The sequence below is a fragment of the Punctularia strigosozonata genome (genome assembly GCF_000264995.1).
Source record: "Punctularia strigosozonata HHB-11173 SS5 unplaced genomic scaffold PUNSTscaffold_11, whole genome shotgun sequence".
Taxonomy (NCBI): Eukaryota; Fungi; Basidiomycota; class Agaricomycetes; order Corticiales; family Punctulariaceae; genus Punctularia; species Punctularia strigosozonata.
In genome coordinates this window covers 1,014,825-1,031,081 of record NW_006767443.1, presented here as the reverse complement: position 1 = coordinate 1,031,081, position 16,257 = coordinate 1,014,825, and the positions used below count along the sequence as shown (strand labels likewise).

Below are 16,257 nucleotides of genomic sequence, written 5' to 3'. Positions count from 1 at the left end.
CGAAAACCTATTATCGAGTCATGGACCAGATGGTAAGCCTCTTGATTCTCAGCGAGCGCCTGCAGCAGGCTCATCATTGCCTAGCTATCAGCACTCGAACACTTGCATTCGTTCGGAATCGTGCATCGTGATGTCAAGCCTGCGAACATCCTCGCTTGCTTGGACGATCCATCACGCCTGAAACTGATAGACTTTGGCATCGCTAAGCCGTTCCAGCGCAGTGGCTCGCCCACTCAATACGACCCTATCAAGGAGGATAGGATCATTGTCGGCACATTGCATTGGGCCAGCCTGAACTCTCACCGGGGAGTCGGTGAGCAACGTAACGCGGAGATAACTCAATTCGAGGCTGATCAACCTTTCTTCTGTAGACCTCTCTCGGCGAGATGACCTTGAGTCTCTTGCTTACGTCGGCCTTTTCCTGCTTCGTGGAGACTTGCCCTGGCGAGCGGAGCACACCGAGTCAAAGGCGTACTTGTATGAGGGCGAAAAGCATGCAATGATGCGCATACATGCTGCCAAGGAGGCATGCAAAGGCTCGGTGCTCGTACGCGCTGGCTTCCCTGAAATCGGCGGCTTCTTGGACTACAGTCGGTCTCTCGGCTTTTGTGAAACTCCCGACTATCGCACCTGGAGGCAACGATTCGCTACTCTTGCTCAACGGTCTGGTTGTCGATCGTCGAGCGAACCGCTTGACTGGACACCATGCGATGTAGAGCGGATTAAAAGCGTTATGCCTACGGATCGCACACCCCCTCGGCCAGACGACGCAGCGGGTCCTTCGGGGCCCAGGGATCCGGCATACACTAACAGCTACTACGCCATCGATCCTTGGGGTGGTATCGAATATTGGGATGACCGGCAGTATGAACGGGACAATGACCTCACACTGCCCGCGGGGTACGATGCAAAGCGGCTGGATGCGTGCCTTCCCAGCATCGTCATTCACCCTGAACCACGGCCATGAGTGAAGAGCGTTCTTTGAAGTAGGTTTTGCCGCTTGTGACCCTAAATATCTACGTACTTGGATACGCTTAGCGCCTTGCTCAATAGCATCAACCTTGAAAATGGAAGTGAACGTTGTGCAGTGGTTACTTGTCTGTTCTGGGAGCTCTTAAGGATGACTTTGACCTCCGCTATTGTACCTGCTTGGCATTGCTGAAAAGATGCACTCCGATCCATGAGGACAGGTCTGAGCTACCAGAACGAAATCGTGCTCATTCCATACCCACCAAATATTATGGCCGCTCTTGATGGACCCGGTTCAAGTTCTCGCCGCCTAGCCCTGCTATCAAGCGTGCCGTCAAGAATCACAGCCAGCCTAGGGCAGACGCGCGGAAGGGCTTATTGGAGGACTCGTTCGACCCCGCTCCCTTGCCCGTCACGCTCGTGCGGCAAGCCGTCGCTGTGGAGGCCATCAAGGCCGTATTGCATAAGGCGTCGTCGACGTGGAAGCTGCTGTGCAAATTCAAGCCATGAAGGCGACCGTTGGTAAGTTCCCTTCCTTATGGTCATTATCCCGGCAACAGTGAGTACAGATACAGTAGCAGCAAGCAACAATGGATACGCTGCGTGATGAATTGACAGTTGGATCGAGAGATTCATCCTCGTGTTCTGCTCCGCGAACGTTTCCGCAATTTGCTCGACCCGCTAGAAATCGTGCGCGACATGGGCGGTGGCCGGCCGCGCTGGACGCCGCTCGCCGGGCTGTCCGGCGGATTCTGCGCCCCCTCGACGTCGCCCCCGACGACCTGCGACGCGATGCGGACCCTTTTCGGCTCGCGCTCGATGTCCTGCCACACGAGTTCGTCCGCCGACCACGGCGTCTCGACGAACCGGCCCTGGGGCTCGAGCGCGGTCGAGCGCGTGCCGGACCCTCGCGTGCCCTCGGCGTCGGCGGGGACGCGCGTCGTTTCGAGGACCTCGAGCCAGGCGGCGGCGAGGAGGGCGTGCATGCCGCTGTCGTGCACGCAGCGCGCGAGCAGGCTGTCGGCGGCGTGCTGGGCGAGGGAGGGCGAGCCGAGGGCGCGGAGGGTGGAGAGCGCCCAGGCCGCGCCGCGGTTCTCGCGCAGGCCGCGCACGGGGATGTCGAGGATGCGGCGGCGGAGGGTGCCGGGTTGGTGGGGTTGGTTCGAGGCGGGGAGGAGCTCCTCGCGGACCCAGGCGGAGGTGGCGACGGCGCGGAATTTGTCGTGTTTGACGCCGGTGTCGGGGGTGGAGGCGGAGGAGGGGTGAGAGGGGTAGCAGATCGTGCCGGAGGTTTGGTCGTGGCTGTTGGGGATGATGAGGAAGCAGTACCGGTCTTTGTGCGCCGTCCAGGGATAGAGGACGAGGAAGAGCTGGGTGTGCCCCGGCGAGTCGTCGGTTCTGGTGTCTTTCAGCGTTAGACGAGGTAGCGGGGTCGACATGACGGTAGTGCGTCTCGATGGTGGTTTATTTGGTGTCCTTCGACTTGGCTCCTTATGCTAATGATCCGGCGGTAGCGCACAGAGAAATCTAGTGAATGCGAGGGTGAGATGAAGAATCTTTGTTTGAACTATATTGTGAACAGCTCACGGTGCTAAGTTTGAGGAGAGCACGTAGCAATAAGTCATAGTAAAGCCCGGGCAGATGGTGGAAGTTTGGTCGGACGTGGCCCTACAGGTGGCATACAAAGCGTCGACCAAGACCGAGCGACAGACGCTGGCTGATATTCCGCTCCAGAGAGGCTTCAATACAGCAGCGAGCGCTCAATGGCTCGTCAAGGAAAAGACGACGAGGACGGAGAGGACCAGCGGGACGTTGCAGAAGACCGAAAGCACGACTTTGTTTTACGCTCCCAATTAGGCAATAGGCGGGGGGTCCCGCGTTCACGTGATCCGTTCCGAGATCTCTCCGATCGGCCATCTCCGCGCCACCGCGGTTAACCTCGTCGACGATGGGCGCGCTCTGCTAACGACGACCTCAACGATCCCGACGATTTCGCCAGCATCATCTCCGACGTACTGCGTATATCTTTTTCTGCCGATACTGTACAATCGCCGACATACGATATCCGACTAACTCAGTGCTACTCGTATCGATCTCATACCAATGTCCGCCGCACCCAAACGCCACCGCGCGCTCAGCCCGACCGCCAGCGCCCAGCTCTCATCCTCATCCTCGGTCGGTGAACCCGCCTCAAAAGCGACCCGGACGCAACAACCTCCACCCCGGCGCCAGCTGCTCTGCACGCTACCCCCGACGTGCAACCCGCCGCATCACAAGCCGAGCCGGCTCGCGGACAGCGCCGACCTCGAGCGGCACTACGCGACCTACCACGCCCACGTCTGCGAGCAGCGCGGCTGCGGCTGCGTCTTCCCCGACGAACGTCTGCTCGAGCTCGTGAGCCACACACACATTTACACTATCACCCGCGTTACCGTCGTTCTGACGTCCCGCGTGCTGCGACAGCACCAGACAGAATGCCACGATCCCCTGGCCGCAGTGCGCAAAGAACGGGGAGAGAAGATCGTACGCCGCTCTCTCTCTCTTTCCCTCACACACCTCCGAATCGCTAAATCCGACCCACTTGACGCTGACAACCACCGTTGCCCCCTGTCCCCTTCCAGTTCGCCTGCCACCTCGCCACCTGCTCGAAGCTATTCGCGACGCCCAAAGCGCGCCGGCTGCACCTCGTCTCCGCGCACGGCTACCCAAAGCAGTTCTTCTTCGCCGTCACGAACAAGGGCGTCGGCGGCCTGCTCAAGCGCTGGGGCGAGGGCGCGAGCCTCGTCCGGGGAGACTGGAAGCCGCGCGAAGACGGCGATCATACACCCAGGGCGGCGCATCAGGACAACGACGAAAGGGAGAGCGAGGACGACGCGATGGACGAGACCGAAGACGCGCCGCCTCCCCCGGCATCCGAGTCGTCGTCCTCGGAATCGGACGTACTCATAGAAGAAGAGTCCGACTCGGAAGAGCGAGAGGAGGAGGATGAGGAGGGAGCCGACGCGCTCGCGCAGCAGATGGACGCGCTCTCGCTCGTGCCGAGCGCCGTCCGCTTCGGACGCGGCGGGAATCGGGGCGGGTTCAAGAGCCGCGGCCGCGCTGCCGAGCGAGGAGGGGGAGGAAGGGGAGGACGTGGCTCTCGGCACGCGCGAAGGAGCAGCCGCGGGTCGCAGGTCAAAGCCAGGGCGGACCGGGGGTTGCAGGTCGACGCGCCTGTGGGCAGCATGGGCGTCGGCGGCTTCGTGGACGGCAAAGCGGGGCAGCCGCAGGGTACGCGCGGACGGGGACAGCCTAGAGGGCGCCCCGGTATCATCCGCGTGTCGGGGACGAGAGGCGCTCGTGGGCACGGGCGCGGCGTATAGGTCCTCCCTGGCCATTTGGGAAATCAATGTATGTACAGTATATTGTACACTAGCTATAGTCCATTGCTGTCGAGCCCCGTAGCGATCTGGAACAGAGCACAGATGCAGCGTCTACGTGTGTTGTACATGGTGAAAGATGAGCGCTGAGCACGCGTTTGTTCGCGTCGCGTCGAGCATACTGTACCGACATGTATGGTAGAAACCGCTCAGTCACATGACATATACGATGTCGGAGACTCCTGTCTTTGTTACGCGTTACACATTGTCCTTTAGAAACTGGGGCCACGACTGCTAGCGCGATGCAAGCCACATTTTCGGCCACCCATGGGCAATATAAAACATGTTCCCCTCAGCTGTCTGGTTCGATGTTACAGATCTACGAGTGGCGCATTGATGGCACATCAGCCCTCCCTTGGACCAGCGGCAGCGCTGATCGCTCGTGTCGACTATCTCGCTAGGCTTCTTCGGCACTTACCCCACTCTCTCCCTCTGAATCCGAGTCCCTCCAATTACAGTTTCTACATAGATCATGAACTCGTCAATGATGCTGACTATGGTCTCTGGTACGCATTCAATCGGAACCTCGAGACGCAGTTCCGTACCCACACACTCCCACCCGGTGGTTCTGTTACTTTCCTTGAACGCGGGAGCTGCTACGACTCACTTATCAAGATGTTCAAGATTGTACTGCGCGAGCTCCCATCGGAGAGGAAGTTCATTCAAGATGTGTGGCTGGAGCGGCTGATCCGAGACGCAAAAGCTGCCGGGGCTACCATTCCGAGCAAAAAGTGTGTTATTTCGTTCTCTTGCCCTGTTTACATCGCTAATGCAACCAAAAGACGTCAGCGGGAAGCCGACACGGCGGATCTGCAATCAAGCTGCCCTGTCCCTGCTGCGAAGATTTCCCGCACGATCTCTACTATAGCTTCCAGCTCAGACTCCATGCCCGTGCAATCTACAGTTCTGCTACCTCAGCGTGCCTGTTCTCCCCACGGAGCTCCAAGTGATGCTTCGCCACCACCTCAAACAAGGTTCTCTTCAAAACAGTCATCGCTCCTTGACTTTGGTGTGGGAAGAAAGCTGACGACGTCGGCTGAGATAGCTGAGAAAAAGCGTCGAGAGGCAGAGCTTGATGCCAGCATGTCTCAAGCTGCAGTGCAATTCAAGGCAGAGGTGACTGCGATATCTCTGAAGAAGCGACGTGTTCAGACAGCTGCTCGTGTTGCTGCGTTCCGCGAGCGGAAGAAGATGAAGACTGGTTCCAATGAGCTGGAAATTGAGGAGTGCGAACAAGATCTCGAAAACGCACCATCCGCCACATCACCATCTCCTTTACTCGCAACTCAGAAGCAGCCTGTTGTTTCAAATTCGGTTCAGGCTGTTTTAACAGATGTGGCAGAGCTGTCTAGGCCGGGTTCATCGTGGAAGTCCCATCGCACTGGTGTCCGGAAGGGCACTGTTCAAGCACGTCACACGCGAACCAATTGGTATCATCCCTTTCTCTGGGCTGACATTGATCGGGTTGCACATGAAGTCGACTTTTCTGCCACTCGAATTGCACGCTCTCTCCAGAAATCGAAGCCACAGATCTTTGGGAGGCTACGAAAAAGTACTGTGCAGAAGTGGCTCTCTGACGACAGAAAGTCATGGTCACCCGCAACGTTGGAGAATGTTGCACGTCGTCATGCTCTCGCAGGAACCGGACGTGTTGGAATCCTGACGTCTTATCCAGACATCGTCAAAAAAGCCACTCAGGCACTTGAGGAGACACGCGAGACAGGCATTCAGGTCAACCGTATGATTGCCCGCTCGCTCCTCATTGCTGAGATACAAATCTTGGCACCCGATCTGCTGCAGTCCTTCAAGGTCTCGGAGTCATACATATCTGCATTCTTGTCTAGCCAGCTGAACTGGTCGAAACGGAAGATAACTCAAGCGGCTGCCAAAGTTCCCTCTGATGCACCTGATCTATGTGGCCAGACACTGTATCGCATCGTTCACGCTATGTTCTGGGAGCAAATTCCCGTCGAGCTTGTCATTGGGATGGATCAGATCGGTGTTCTTACTATGCCCACTTCTGACACAACCTACGCTGAGAAGGGATCACGTCAAGTTATTGGGACCGCGAAGAATGAGAAGCGTGCCTACACCTTGCTCGTAGCGAGCACTCCGACAGGTCATCTGCTACCGTTCCAGCAGGTGTGGGCTGGGAAAGGCAGGAGGTCACTGCCGGTAGAGACACCGGAGAATGCAACTGATTTCCAGAAGGCACGCGAATACGGATTTCACATTACAGTGGCTGCAAGCGAGAAGAACCCTACAAGTCACTATAGCACCTTGAAAACTATGAAAGAGGTTCGTACCGTACATACTTCGGTAACTCGGCAGCAAATGACGCATTTGTACAGTGGGTCAAGGAGATTCTTGCACCCTACATCCAGAATGTTATCGAAGTACAGCAACTTCCGGCTCATCAAAAAGCTATCTTATTCATCGACTGTTATCCTGTCCATACATCCGAAGAGTTTCGACAGTTCTTAGCAACAGAATTCCCAAACATTGTTCTCATTTATGTTCCTGCGAACTGTACGTTGCTCCTTCTACTTACACGTCAGATCGACTACATCTGATGAATGCTCTAGGTACCGGTGTCATGCAGCCCGCTGACTTAGGTCAAAATCGTCCAATCAAGCATTTCCTCCGCCAGGATTACCTGTCGTACATGGTTCGCGAGCATCGTGCTCAGATCAAAGAAGGACGGAAGGCCGGCGATGTCAAGTTCATGACCTCAATGCCTGCACTTCGTACCATCGCTGTTGGGGCTACCGTTCGGGCTTATGAGTTCATGCAAGGCCCCTCCGGGCGCGATATCATTCGACGGGTATGTACATATCTCGGGTTTACTACTTCTTCTAACCTCGTGTTAGTCTTGGGAGAAAGCCGAAGCATATGGGCTCAATCTGGGCGCAGAAACCTTGAAGAGCCGAAAGGCTATCGACCAATGTCGGGAGTTCCTGCGCGCACACCCAGAACTAAGGCAGGAGATCGAGGAGAAGACAGGAAATATCTTCGCGACAGAAGAGGGCATCATTGAAGATGAGCACGACATCCCTGACCAAGATGATACAGACGTACCGCTTTCCGCCATTGTTCGACAAGAGCTGGGGATCGAAATAGCAAACCCATCCATTCCGGATGTGTTTTGCGTGCAGGATTCAGAGCACTCAGTGACTGTGGATGAACACGGGCTGTTGCATGCAAAGGGTCAGGAGGAGGACATTTGGTCGTACCGTGATGATGGGAAGACATGGGAGGAAGCAATGGAGATGGCAGAAGACTCCGATGAGGCGAACGGGAATGAAGTTGAGGTTGAAGCTGATGTATAGCCCATAGGTTGCGTTGGTAGTTTGAAGACCACAATAAATGCAGTGAAGCATGCAGGAGAGAGTTCGGCGACTCCACTGTCATCCCTCCTGCAGTAGTCCTCTGTCCACGAGGAGGAAGAGGGGAAAACATGACAGTAACGTTGATGTGGCAGGACGTAGGGACTAACCCCGCCATTACGCGTTACACGGTCTCAGACTAGAAACTCAAGCGATCAATGTTACATGTTACAGTTTCTACCATACATGTCGGTACAGTAAGTATCGAGAGGCGGCTCGTAGCCACGAGTTCGAAGCGAGCGGTAATCGAGTTCGGAACGTGGGGTTGATAGCGCGCAGATGCGCGCCGGATCCGACTCCCCTGTTTTTCTCGATCTCTGCTCAATAGCATGCACAACAACATCGATACAAAACTCCACTATACATACTCTACTATGTACTGAATATTGCCCACAACCACTTGATCTCGTAGGATAGACTGTGTGGCGTCTGGATAGTACGATTGTCCAATACAAGCATTCTCACTGTACATACATACATACTCACAAGAGCTCGCAATGTTAACCTTCCCCGCTACAATGATGTAGATGCCTCCGTGGATGTCACGGTACGGGTCAGTTGGAAACTGGCCAAGAATTCGGAAAACACTGCCATACAGGCAACCATATGACAGAGCATTCGACGACATCAAGTTTGCAATTAGAGCACCATGGATCTGGTCGCCTCGAGGTGTCTCCCGCCATGCACTTTTGGCCAGGACGGAGAACACGGAGGCAGCAGCGAAGCGGGATCATCGGGATTGGGGTGACGGCAAACCCACGTTCCGAAGGGGTGAACACAGTCAAAGAACAACTACTGCTGTAAAGTTGCATACATATATCAAGAGTGTAAGTAACCGGCCTTGGTAACTTTGCGAAGAGGTAGCCATGGAATGTGAAGCGGAACATCGGCGCACAAAGTTGCAATAAAATCTGCGAACACGGTTTCACAGCCACTGCTTAGCATCGGGACCGGGTCGGTGACACGGAAGGGCTCGGGAACACGGTTTGGACATCACCACCATCACGCAGTAATCACGTTTTCATCACGTTTTCATCACGTTTTCATCACGTTTTGGCAGGGGTCACAATTCAGTCACATATGGTTACAACGTTCCACGAGATCGCCAAATCCCAACTGTTAACCAACTCCTAAGGTAGACCTCATGCGCGTCCGACCCCATAGCACGCGACACGCGTGACATTAGACGTAATACGAGCAAAAAGTTGATTGTCTCCCGGTCTGAGTAGCTTTCGTTTGAGATGCAACTGGGGTTCTACGATAATATACTGTGCCGAAGTTTGACTGCTGCTTTCGAAACGCAAGAATAAGATCCTCGGGAGGAGAGATGAAAACAAGACCGAGGCATGTGATGGACTGCCCTCAGTGCCAAGCCGTGCAACTTGGAGGTTTCTCCTTTCCGCCGCCGTCACAAAACCGGCTCCGCTGTATTGACTATCTGGCATCCATTGAGCTCTGTGGCACGTCGGGGATCACGACTTGACGTTATGCCCTACAAGAAGGGCCATTTGCGCAAGTGTAACCTCGGCCAGTACGCACAACCTTGTCGCCGCCACGTTGGAGCTAGCACGGAGGAGAACAGAGAAAATTTATGTCGCCAGCAGTATATCCATCTTACCGTACTCAGTATGATGTCTACTAGTTTCCATGCCTCCAGTTACCCAACTGTCTTGCAGCGGCAGCGCGCCTCAATGAGGTTCAGGGATTGGTCACACTGTGTCACAGTCATGCCTCACACTCTCGTGCACCTTCTCTCCTTTCGCAGTTCGCACTCTCATCAGTAATTGTCGACGGTCCTAGCTATGTGCAGGAGACATCTATAAAATGCCGGTAACACTTTCGGTGAGAGCTAGTCTGATTGAGAGTTATTTGAATTTTTGCACCTATTACGTCTAATGTCACGCGTGTCGCGTGCTATGGGGTCGGACGCGCATGAGGTCTACCTTACCTCCGCAAGCTCCGGGCTGGCACCTGAGATTCTTGATCGGGCATCTGACCAATGTCATCGGGTGTTGTAGAGCAGGTTGTCGGTCGAGTATCGCCTGTCTTTCGAGATGCCGGGTGACGGCCACTCCTCGACTATCATCTCGTCCAGAGGATCTTTCGCCGTCGGGGATGAGATTGGCTGACGGCTCTCCAGATCGGTAGATCGTGTGGCGCATTCTTTGCAGATGTTCGCTAACGGAAGGAAACGGAGGTTCAGACGCGAAGACACTGTAGAAAGTTGTTGGCAGAGACGAACCTCCTGGCGAACGCCGCGCCACCATTGCCATCGTCGTCGTCATCAAGCCCCAGACCGTTCTACGGACGGCGTGAGCGAACCAACGCCTTGCTTCTCAGTTTTCCAGGAAGATCGCTTACAGATGCATGCTGAGCGTGCCGGACGCGACGCTCATGATCAGGCTACCGATTGACTTGAGCCGGCGGGTGTTGCACGTGTATTGTGTCTGGATGACAGCCTGCGGGGTGCGTACGTCCGGCGAGGACGTATCGTTCGCGGTGTAGTTCACGTAGCCGAGCGCCTTGCCGTGCTTGATCGCCGCCGCCGCCCATTGATTCGTGCCCTTGAACGGGTCGAACGACGCTTTCAATGTGACGTACTTTAGTGACCAAGCGTCAGCGTAGATTAGGCGCGAGCGACCGTGGGAAGGAGCGTTGTACAGCTGGCAAGGGAGCGCGCGACTCGTCTTTTGTCCTTGATTTTTACCTCAGAAATATACTACGTTGCCCACCTCGTATCTTCGCTAGCAGTAGCCGAAGACGGACGAGTACGGGCATTACAGAGCTCTACGCTCCTGCGACTTGCACTGAAGAGGCTGCGGACGCTATCCGCTGCGACGACCCGTTTAGCACGACTGAGGAATCCTCCGATTCCTGGTCGGACAACGGACGACCGAGTATCCGCCCGGTCGTCTAAGTCATTCCATTATCTGGAGAGCTCGCAGGTTGTACACCGCGCCACCGCCTTAACGTATAGTGAAGACGTTTTACAGTGGTGGACACTGGGAGGACGGTGTCCCCAACCTGGCCGGCTCTAACTCCAACGCCGTTGCGGAACCCTCAGCGGGCGACGACGACGTCGAAGTTGAGTACGACTCTATATTCTCCAACACTACGTTCCACACTCCCGGCCCTTCGGTCTCATTGAAAAACCCGAACACTCGAACCCCTTCACCCCTGTTCCAAGTGCACCCTAGCTACCTCAATCCCTTTAGGGCAGTAAGAACTATGGCTACCCAGACGGGAGAAGAGGAGTCTCCCGCTGTCCGGGTTAGAAAGCTATACGACTCGCTGGCAGCTATCGACCCGTCCCTGAACCACGCGTCAGTCGCCGACAAAGTGCGCGGCCTCACCTTGCACTGGGTTACCGAGGACGACGTGGTATATACGGGAGTACGCTACCGGAGGAAGTCCCCGTGGGCGAACTCTCAAATAGGAAACCCAGAGACGCATCCTCAGCTGTTCGAAATAGACACTTCCAGCAAGAAATTCCGCCTGAAGCCGACTCTCCTAGAGACGATCACGCGAGTAGTTCCGATACTAGACGTAACACTCAACGATATGTACGCCGCGTTACCTCACCGACAGGGCTCCGCTCCGTTCCAGGTAGACCGCGGCGACCGCCTAGTGAAGAGTCTCCGTGAAGGAGCGGATTTCATCGATCAGCTTACGACGAACTTTGGCATCCTCAAGGATCGCTTGTCGGCCGGCCTGGCTGTCGCCAAGAAACTGGTCGAGGAGTCCGAAATGAAGGTACCCCCGATGCCGAGCAGTCCACAACTCACGACGGATTCCTGGCGCGAGACATTGACGGGGCCAAACGAGGCTATGGATGCCGGAATCCTGGCTCAAGGGTACATGCTGAGAAGCAGCGTGTCGGCGCAACTGGAGCACCAAGGTAAGCGCGCGGTCAAGGAATGGGCGGCTAACGCCTCCGGCGCTCCCGCCCAGGCGTGGCCAAATCTACAAGCGAAATACCTCGCTTCAGAATCCCTGAGAGACGTAGCCCTACGCGCGCAAGACCTCCATAGAGAAGGCGCATATCAATGGGACTCGAGCAGCCACGCATTCATCCCCGCGGTTAATCCGTCCCGTACCAGCCTGGGGCAGGGACGGGATTGGGTTCCCCCGCTCCCATCTAACCAGACTCCCGCGCGTCCTAAGAAAGTGCAATGGGAGGGCCCCGAGGGGAATAACACCCTCGAGGTGCCGCCTGCGCCTAGGGCCAGCCGAATCTACCGCAACGAAGTTCTGGGAGACGGTACGGAAAGCATATCCATGGCTGGTTTAACCAACCAATCTTACAGAACGGCCGGGACCCCGGGATTAAGCGCCTCCTTCCCTGCCGGACCGGCAGCTCTTCCCTCCGCCGAGCAGCTGAGCAAGGGAAGGAGAGAGATCTCCGAACCTGTACGACACGGCGGCTTGACATCCGCGGCGTGGGGTTCGAGCGTCCCACCGGACGCGAGAACCGCGTCTCAAGAGCGGATGTATACGGAGGCGCGAAGCGTGGGCAATCCTCATCGACAGTTCTTCGGCATGGGAATTGAAAGCCAGGTACCGTTCGCCCAAGACGGAGGAAATCTGGGGGCTCAGGTCCCGGGCTATTTTCCGCGTTCTTCGTTGTCGGTCCGCAACCGACACGTTCCGCGAGAGGAAGTCGGACAAGGGCCGACTCAGGAAACCGAAGGGGGGTTACGAGCGTCGGCGTTCCCGTACGCGAGCTACGCCAACATGGCTTGGGGGGCCCAATCTGACGAGAAAGCGAGGGGCCTAGAAGGAAGGAATGAGCCGACGCGAGGGGAAGAGGAAAGTGTATTCGACGGATCTAGTGATAGCGGAACCCCGTTCTACCGACGGGGCGAGCCAGGAGATCCAGACGACCCTGACGATCCCCCTCCAGATGGGGGACGAGGCCCCTGGTTTCCTAGAGGAAGAGGCCGGGGAATAGGGGGTCCTCCTCGCCGACCGCCAGGAACGCCGAGAGGAAGCGGCGGAGGCGGCGGTGGAGGAAACGGGCCGGATGGATACAGCACCGAAGGCGAGGGAACATGGCCCCTGAGACCCGAGAAGGACCCTTTAGTTCCGAAAATCAAGAATGAGCTAAAGCCTGAGGATCTGCCGGAATGGGATGGAAGCCACGAGTCGGCGCTAGATTACTTCGCGGCTATCCAGGAATGCGCCGCAATAGGAGGACTGATCCCGGGTCAGATTGGCCAGTATATGTGGCGAAAGTTCACCGGCGAAATTAGGGAATGGTTCCTCATCCTTCCGGCGAATTTCAAAACATACATGAGGGAGCACTACACCCAAGCCCTATGGATGATCATGAATTACTATCTAGGCCCGGAATGGGTAACGGAACGAGAAGCCGAGTTCAGAGACCAAAGGTTTCGACAACCGAAATTCCACGATGAATCCCCCTCCCGCTTCCTGAATAGACGAATCCGTCTGTGCCGAACCCTCATGTTAGGAGACTTCGGTGGACCTTTGGAGGTTGAGATAGTCATGCGGAATGCCCCTCGCCAATGGCCTATCATTCTGCACTTGGGATCAGTATCGGATACCCCTACCTTGCAGATGCGCGTCCGCACCTTCTCCAAGATTCTGGTGAGCGCACAGACGACGAGCGCCCCTTCGCAAAGAGACATTGACCGAATGGTCGCGGAGGCGCTGAGGACGAACGTGCGCCGGATCTCCTCGTATAACCCGGCCCAAACTCGCCGGTCTTCCATGACGCCTGCCAACGCGTATCTCAACGAGTCGGCTGACACCGAGCCTGAGGGAGACAGCCCGCCGAGCAAGGACGACGACGGCGAGAATCAGGAGGCAGGGAACTGGGACGACGAAATCTGGGCGCAGGCATTCGCGACCCTGTCTAAGAACCAGAAGCCGCCTCCAGGGGGCTACCCCTACCCCGCGCGGAATGAAGTGAAGACCCCTTCCAACATGAGACAACTGCCGGGACCCTGTCGCTTGTGCGGAGCTTGGCACTGGGACAAGGAGTGCCCGCATTACGCCGTTCATCAGAAGCGTAAAGCGGTCAACCTGGCCGACGCTCGAACGGAACGGTCGGGGGAGGATGCAAAATTGTATGATACGCTGTGGGATATGAGTGTCAATGCATACATGGTTTCCCTGTATGAATCGCGAAGCGAAAAGGGAAAGGATCCGAAGGCCGCTTTGAGACTCGAGTCGGAATGGAAAGAGAGCTCTCGAGTCACTGCGGAAAACGAACGTGCGGCGTTCGAGGACGACGATTCTACGGACAAAGGGGTGAGCTCTGTACAGAGCAAAGTTCCCGAGTCCGAAACGAGGGTGCGGCTTGCTAAGTCCAAGCGCAAACTCCCGGGGCAGTCAGCCAAGGACGTATCGGTCCTCTCAGTGAAGGGCCGGATAGGGTCTTCGCCCAGCTGCGAGATCGATTTGCGGCTGGACTCATGCGCGGATATTACGTTGTTGTCCCAGGAGGCGTACGAAGCGATGCACGAGCGCCCTGCGATTAAGAAAGGTTTACACCTCCGCCTTTGGCAACTCACGGACAGGAGCACCGAAATTTCAGGGTACGTGAAATTGCCCTTGGAGATCCAGACAGAGGAAGGAACCATACTGTGTATGGAGGCGGAGGCGTACGTGGTGCCAGGGATGACGGTGCCTATCCTATTAGGAGAAGACTTCCAAGAAGCGTACGAGGTCAACGTGACGCGCAAAGTCAATGAAGGTACACGAGTGTACTTCGGCAGATTCCAGGAGGCGGTAAAAGCGGTCCCGGTGGAAAGGACGTCGGACCTGGATAAGTTGCGGAGGAGCGCACACGGTCTGCAAACGTTCGTGCGTAAGAAAATGTCTGCACGGGAGAAAGCTAGGAGAGAGAGGTTGAAAAGGCGAGCCCGAGATGGACAGCGATGGCTACGCCTGGAGAATGACGTACGAATCAACCCCCATTCCGTGGCCAACGCGCGAGTTGAAGGATGGTTCGGCGAGGACGACGATAAGCCTTGGCTAGTTGAGAAAGCGATCCTGGATACCAAGAAGGACCCCTTGGTAATTCCCAATGTTTTCATCACGGGGAGCCTCCCGCTAGTGCCTCTCACTAATCCTACGGATCGTCCGCGGCTGCTCAAGAAAGGAGCCGTCATCGCGAAGCTTCTAGACCCTGAGAAATACTTGGACTCGCCGAAGACGGAGACGCAGAGGGCGAGGATGGCGGAAGGAGCGGACAAGGCGGCGAAAGCCGTACGAGTAGCCATGGACGCGCAGCAGGCCTCGTCGCAAACGGATCCTACCCCTACGAGTACATCGTCTGCGGGAGAGACAGAGGAAGACTCGCATTGGGGGCCTAAAACCGCGGAGATGCCGGATCCGACTGTATACCCCTCCTCCAAAATGAGGGAGACCCTGGACGTGGGAGATCTTCCCGATCACTTGAAGGAGGAAGCATGGGAGATGCTGGAGCGACATAAGTTAGCATTCGGCTTCGACGATAGGCTCGGACACCACCCAACTAGAGCGACCATCCGACTCAAGGATGGGCAAAATCCGATCGCGGTACCTATGTACGGCACTTCTCCGCAAAAAAAGGCAGTGATTGAGGAGCAAGTGGCGAAGTGGTTCGAGCAAGGAGTCATCGAGAAGTCGGCGAGCCCCTGGAGTGCACCCGTCGTAATAGCTTACCGGAATGGTAAGGCTCGCTTTTGCGTGGACTATCGCAAATTGAACGCGGCGACGATCCGCGACGAATACCCTATACCGCGACAGAACGAAATACTGCAAGCGCTATCCGGCTCGCAGGTGCTTTCATCGTTGGATGCGTTATCGGGTTTTACGCAGCTGGAAATGGCGCCAGAGGACGTCGAGAAGACCGCATTCCGGACGCATCTAGGGCTTTATCAATTCAAACGCATGCCCTTCGGACTGACCAATGGACCGGCGATCTTCCAACGAACGATGCAAGAAATCCTCGCTCCCTACTTGTGGTTATTCTGCCTCGTCTATATTGACGACATAGTTGTGTACTCGAGGACGTTCGAGGACCACATTCGTCATCTAGATCAAGTGCTGGCGGCCATCGAACGGTCGGGACTCACTCTGTCACCCAAGAAGTGCCACTTGTTTTATGGTTCAATTCTGCTTCTGGGTCAGAAGGTGTCGCGATTGGGACTGTCCACGCACCAAGAGAAGGTACGAGCCGTTGCCGAGCTGAAGCGCCCGACGAAAGTTTCGGAACTCCAAACGTTCCTGGGAATGGTGGTATACTTCTCCCAGTTTATTCCCTACTACGCTAGCATAGCGTCGCCTCTATTTCAGCTGTTGAGAAAAGACCACAAATGGTTGTGGGGCGCGACGGAGGAGTACGCGTGGAATGCGGCCAAAGAGGCGCTTCAGCAAGCGCCAATCCTAGGGCATCCGATCCAGGGGAAGCCGTACCGCCTTTACACGGACGCTTCGGACGAGGCGTTGGGCTGCGCCCTGCAGCAGATCCA

The 16,257-nt window shown here is 56.2% G+C and overlaps 7 protein-coding genes across 7 annotated transcripts; 5 read left to right on the top strand and 2 right to left on the bottom strand.

The window, feature by feature from the left end:
- Positions 1-93: 93 nt before the first annotated feature.
- On the top strand, positions 94-967 carry PUNSTDRAFT_73371 (kinase-like protein; the record flags this gene model as incomplete). The annotated part of the gene is made up of 2 exons (XM_007386699.1): positions 94-313; positions 372-967. Coding segments are annotated over 2 exons (816 nt in total), but the record flags the coding sequence as incomplete, so codon positions are not given.
- A 520-nt stretch (positions 968-1,487) lies between these two features.
- PUNSTDRAFT_127628 (uncharacterized protein) lies at positions 1,488-2,764 on the bottom strand. The gene is made up of 2 exons (XM_007386698.1): positions 2,557-2,764; positions 1,488-2,496 (listed from the first exon to the last, which is right to left on the bottom strand). The coding sequence occupies exon 2, from the start codon at positions 2,406-2,408 to the stop codon at positions 1,602-1,604; it is 807 nt and encodes a 268-aa protein (XP_007386760.1). The 5' UTR covers positions 2,409-2,496; positions 2,557-2,764; the 3' UTR covers positions 1,488-1,601.
- Positions 2,765-3,072: 308 nt separating this feature from the next.
- PUNSTDRAFT_115582 (uncharacterized protein) lies at positions 3,073-4,331 on the top strand (the record flags this gene model as incomplete). Its single annotated transcript, XM_007386697.1, has 3 exons — positions 3,073-3,363; positions 3,433-3,492; positions 3,591-4,331. 3 exons carry the CDS (start codon positions 3,073-3,075, stop codon positions 4,329-4,331), a joined length of 1,092 nt encoding a protein of 363 aa, XP_007386759.1.
- A 393-nt stretch (positions 4,332-4,724) lies between these two features.
- Positions 4,725-7,717, top strand: PUNSTDRAFT_73512 (uncharacterized protein; the record flags this gene model as incomplete). Its single annotated transcript, XM_007386696.1, has 4 exons — positions 4,725-6,686; positions 6,740-6,917; positions 6,974-7,212; positions 7,259-7,717. The coding sequence occupies 4 exons, from the start codon at positions 4,725-4,727 to the stop codon at positions 7,715-7,717; spliced, it is 2,838 nt and encodes a 945-aa protein (XP_007386758.1).
- Positions 7,718-9,776: 2,059 nt separating this feature from the next.
- Positions 9,777-10,552, bottom strand: PUNSTDRAFT_137069 (uncharacterized protein; the record flags this gene model as incomplete). Its single annotated transcript, XM_007386695.1, has 4 exons — positions 9,777-9,952; positions 10,017-10,075; positions 10,136-10,358; positions 10,507-10,552. The coding sequence occupies 4 exons, from the start codon at positions 10,550-10,552 to the stop codon at positions 9,777-9,779; spliced, it is 504 nt and encodes a 167-aa protein (XP_007386757.1).
- A 1,956-nt stretch (positions 10,553-12,508) lies between these two features.
- Positions 12,509-15,028, top strand: PUNSTDRAFT_72988 (uncharacterized protein; the record flags this gene model as incomplete). Its single annotated transcript, XM_007386694.1, has 2 exons — positions 12,509-13,705; positions 13,805-15,028. Coding segments are annotated over 2 exons (2,421 nt in total), but the record flags the coding sequence as incomplete, so codon positions are not given.
- Positions 15,029-15,220: 192 nt separating this feature from the next.
- On the top strand, positions 15,221-15,469 carry PUNSTDRAFT_38177 (uncharacterized protein; the record flags this gene model as incomplete). The annotated part of the gene is made up of 1 exon (XM_007386693.1): positions 15,221-15,469. A coding segment is annotated over one exon (249 nt), but the record flags the coding sequence as incomplete, so codon positions are not given.
- Positions 15,470-16,257: the final 788 nt, after the last annotated feature.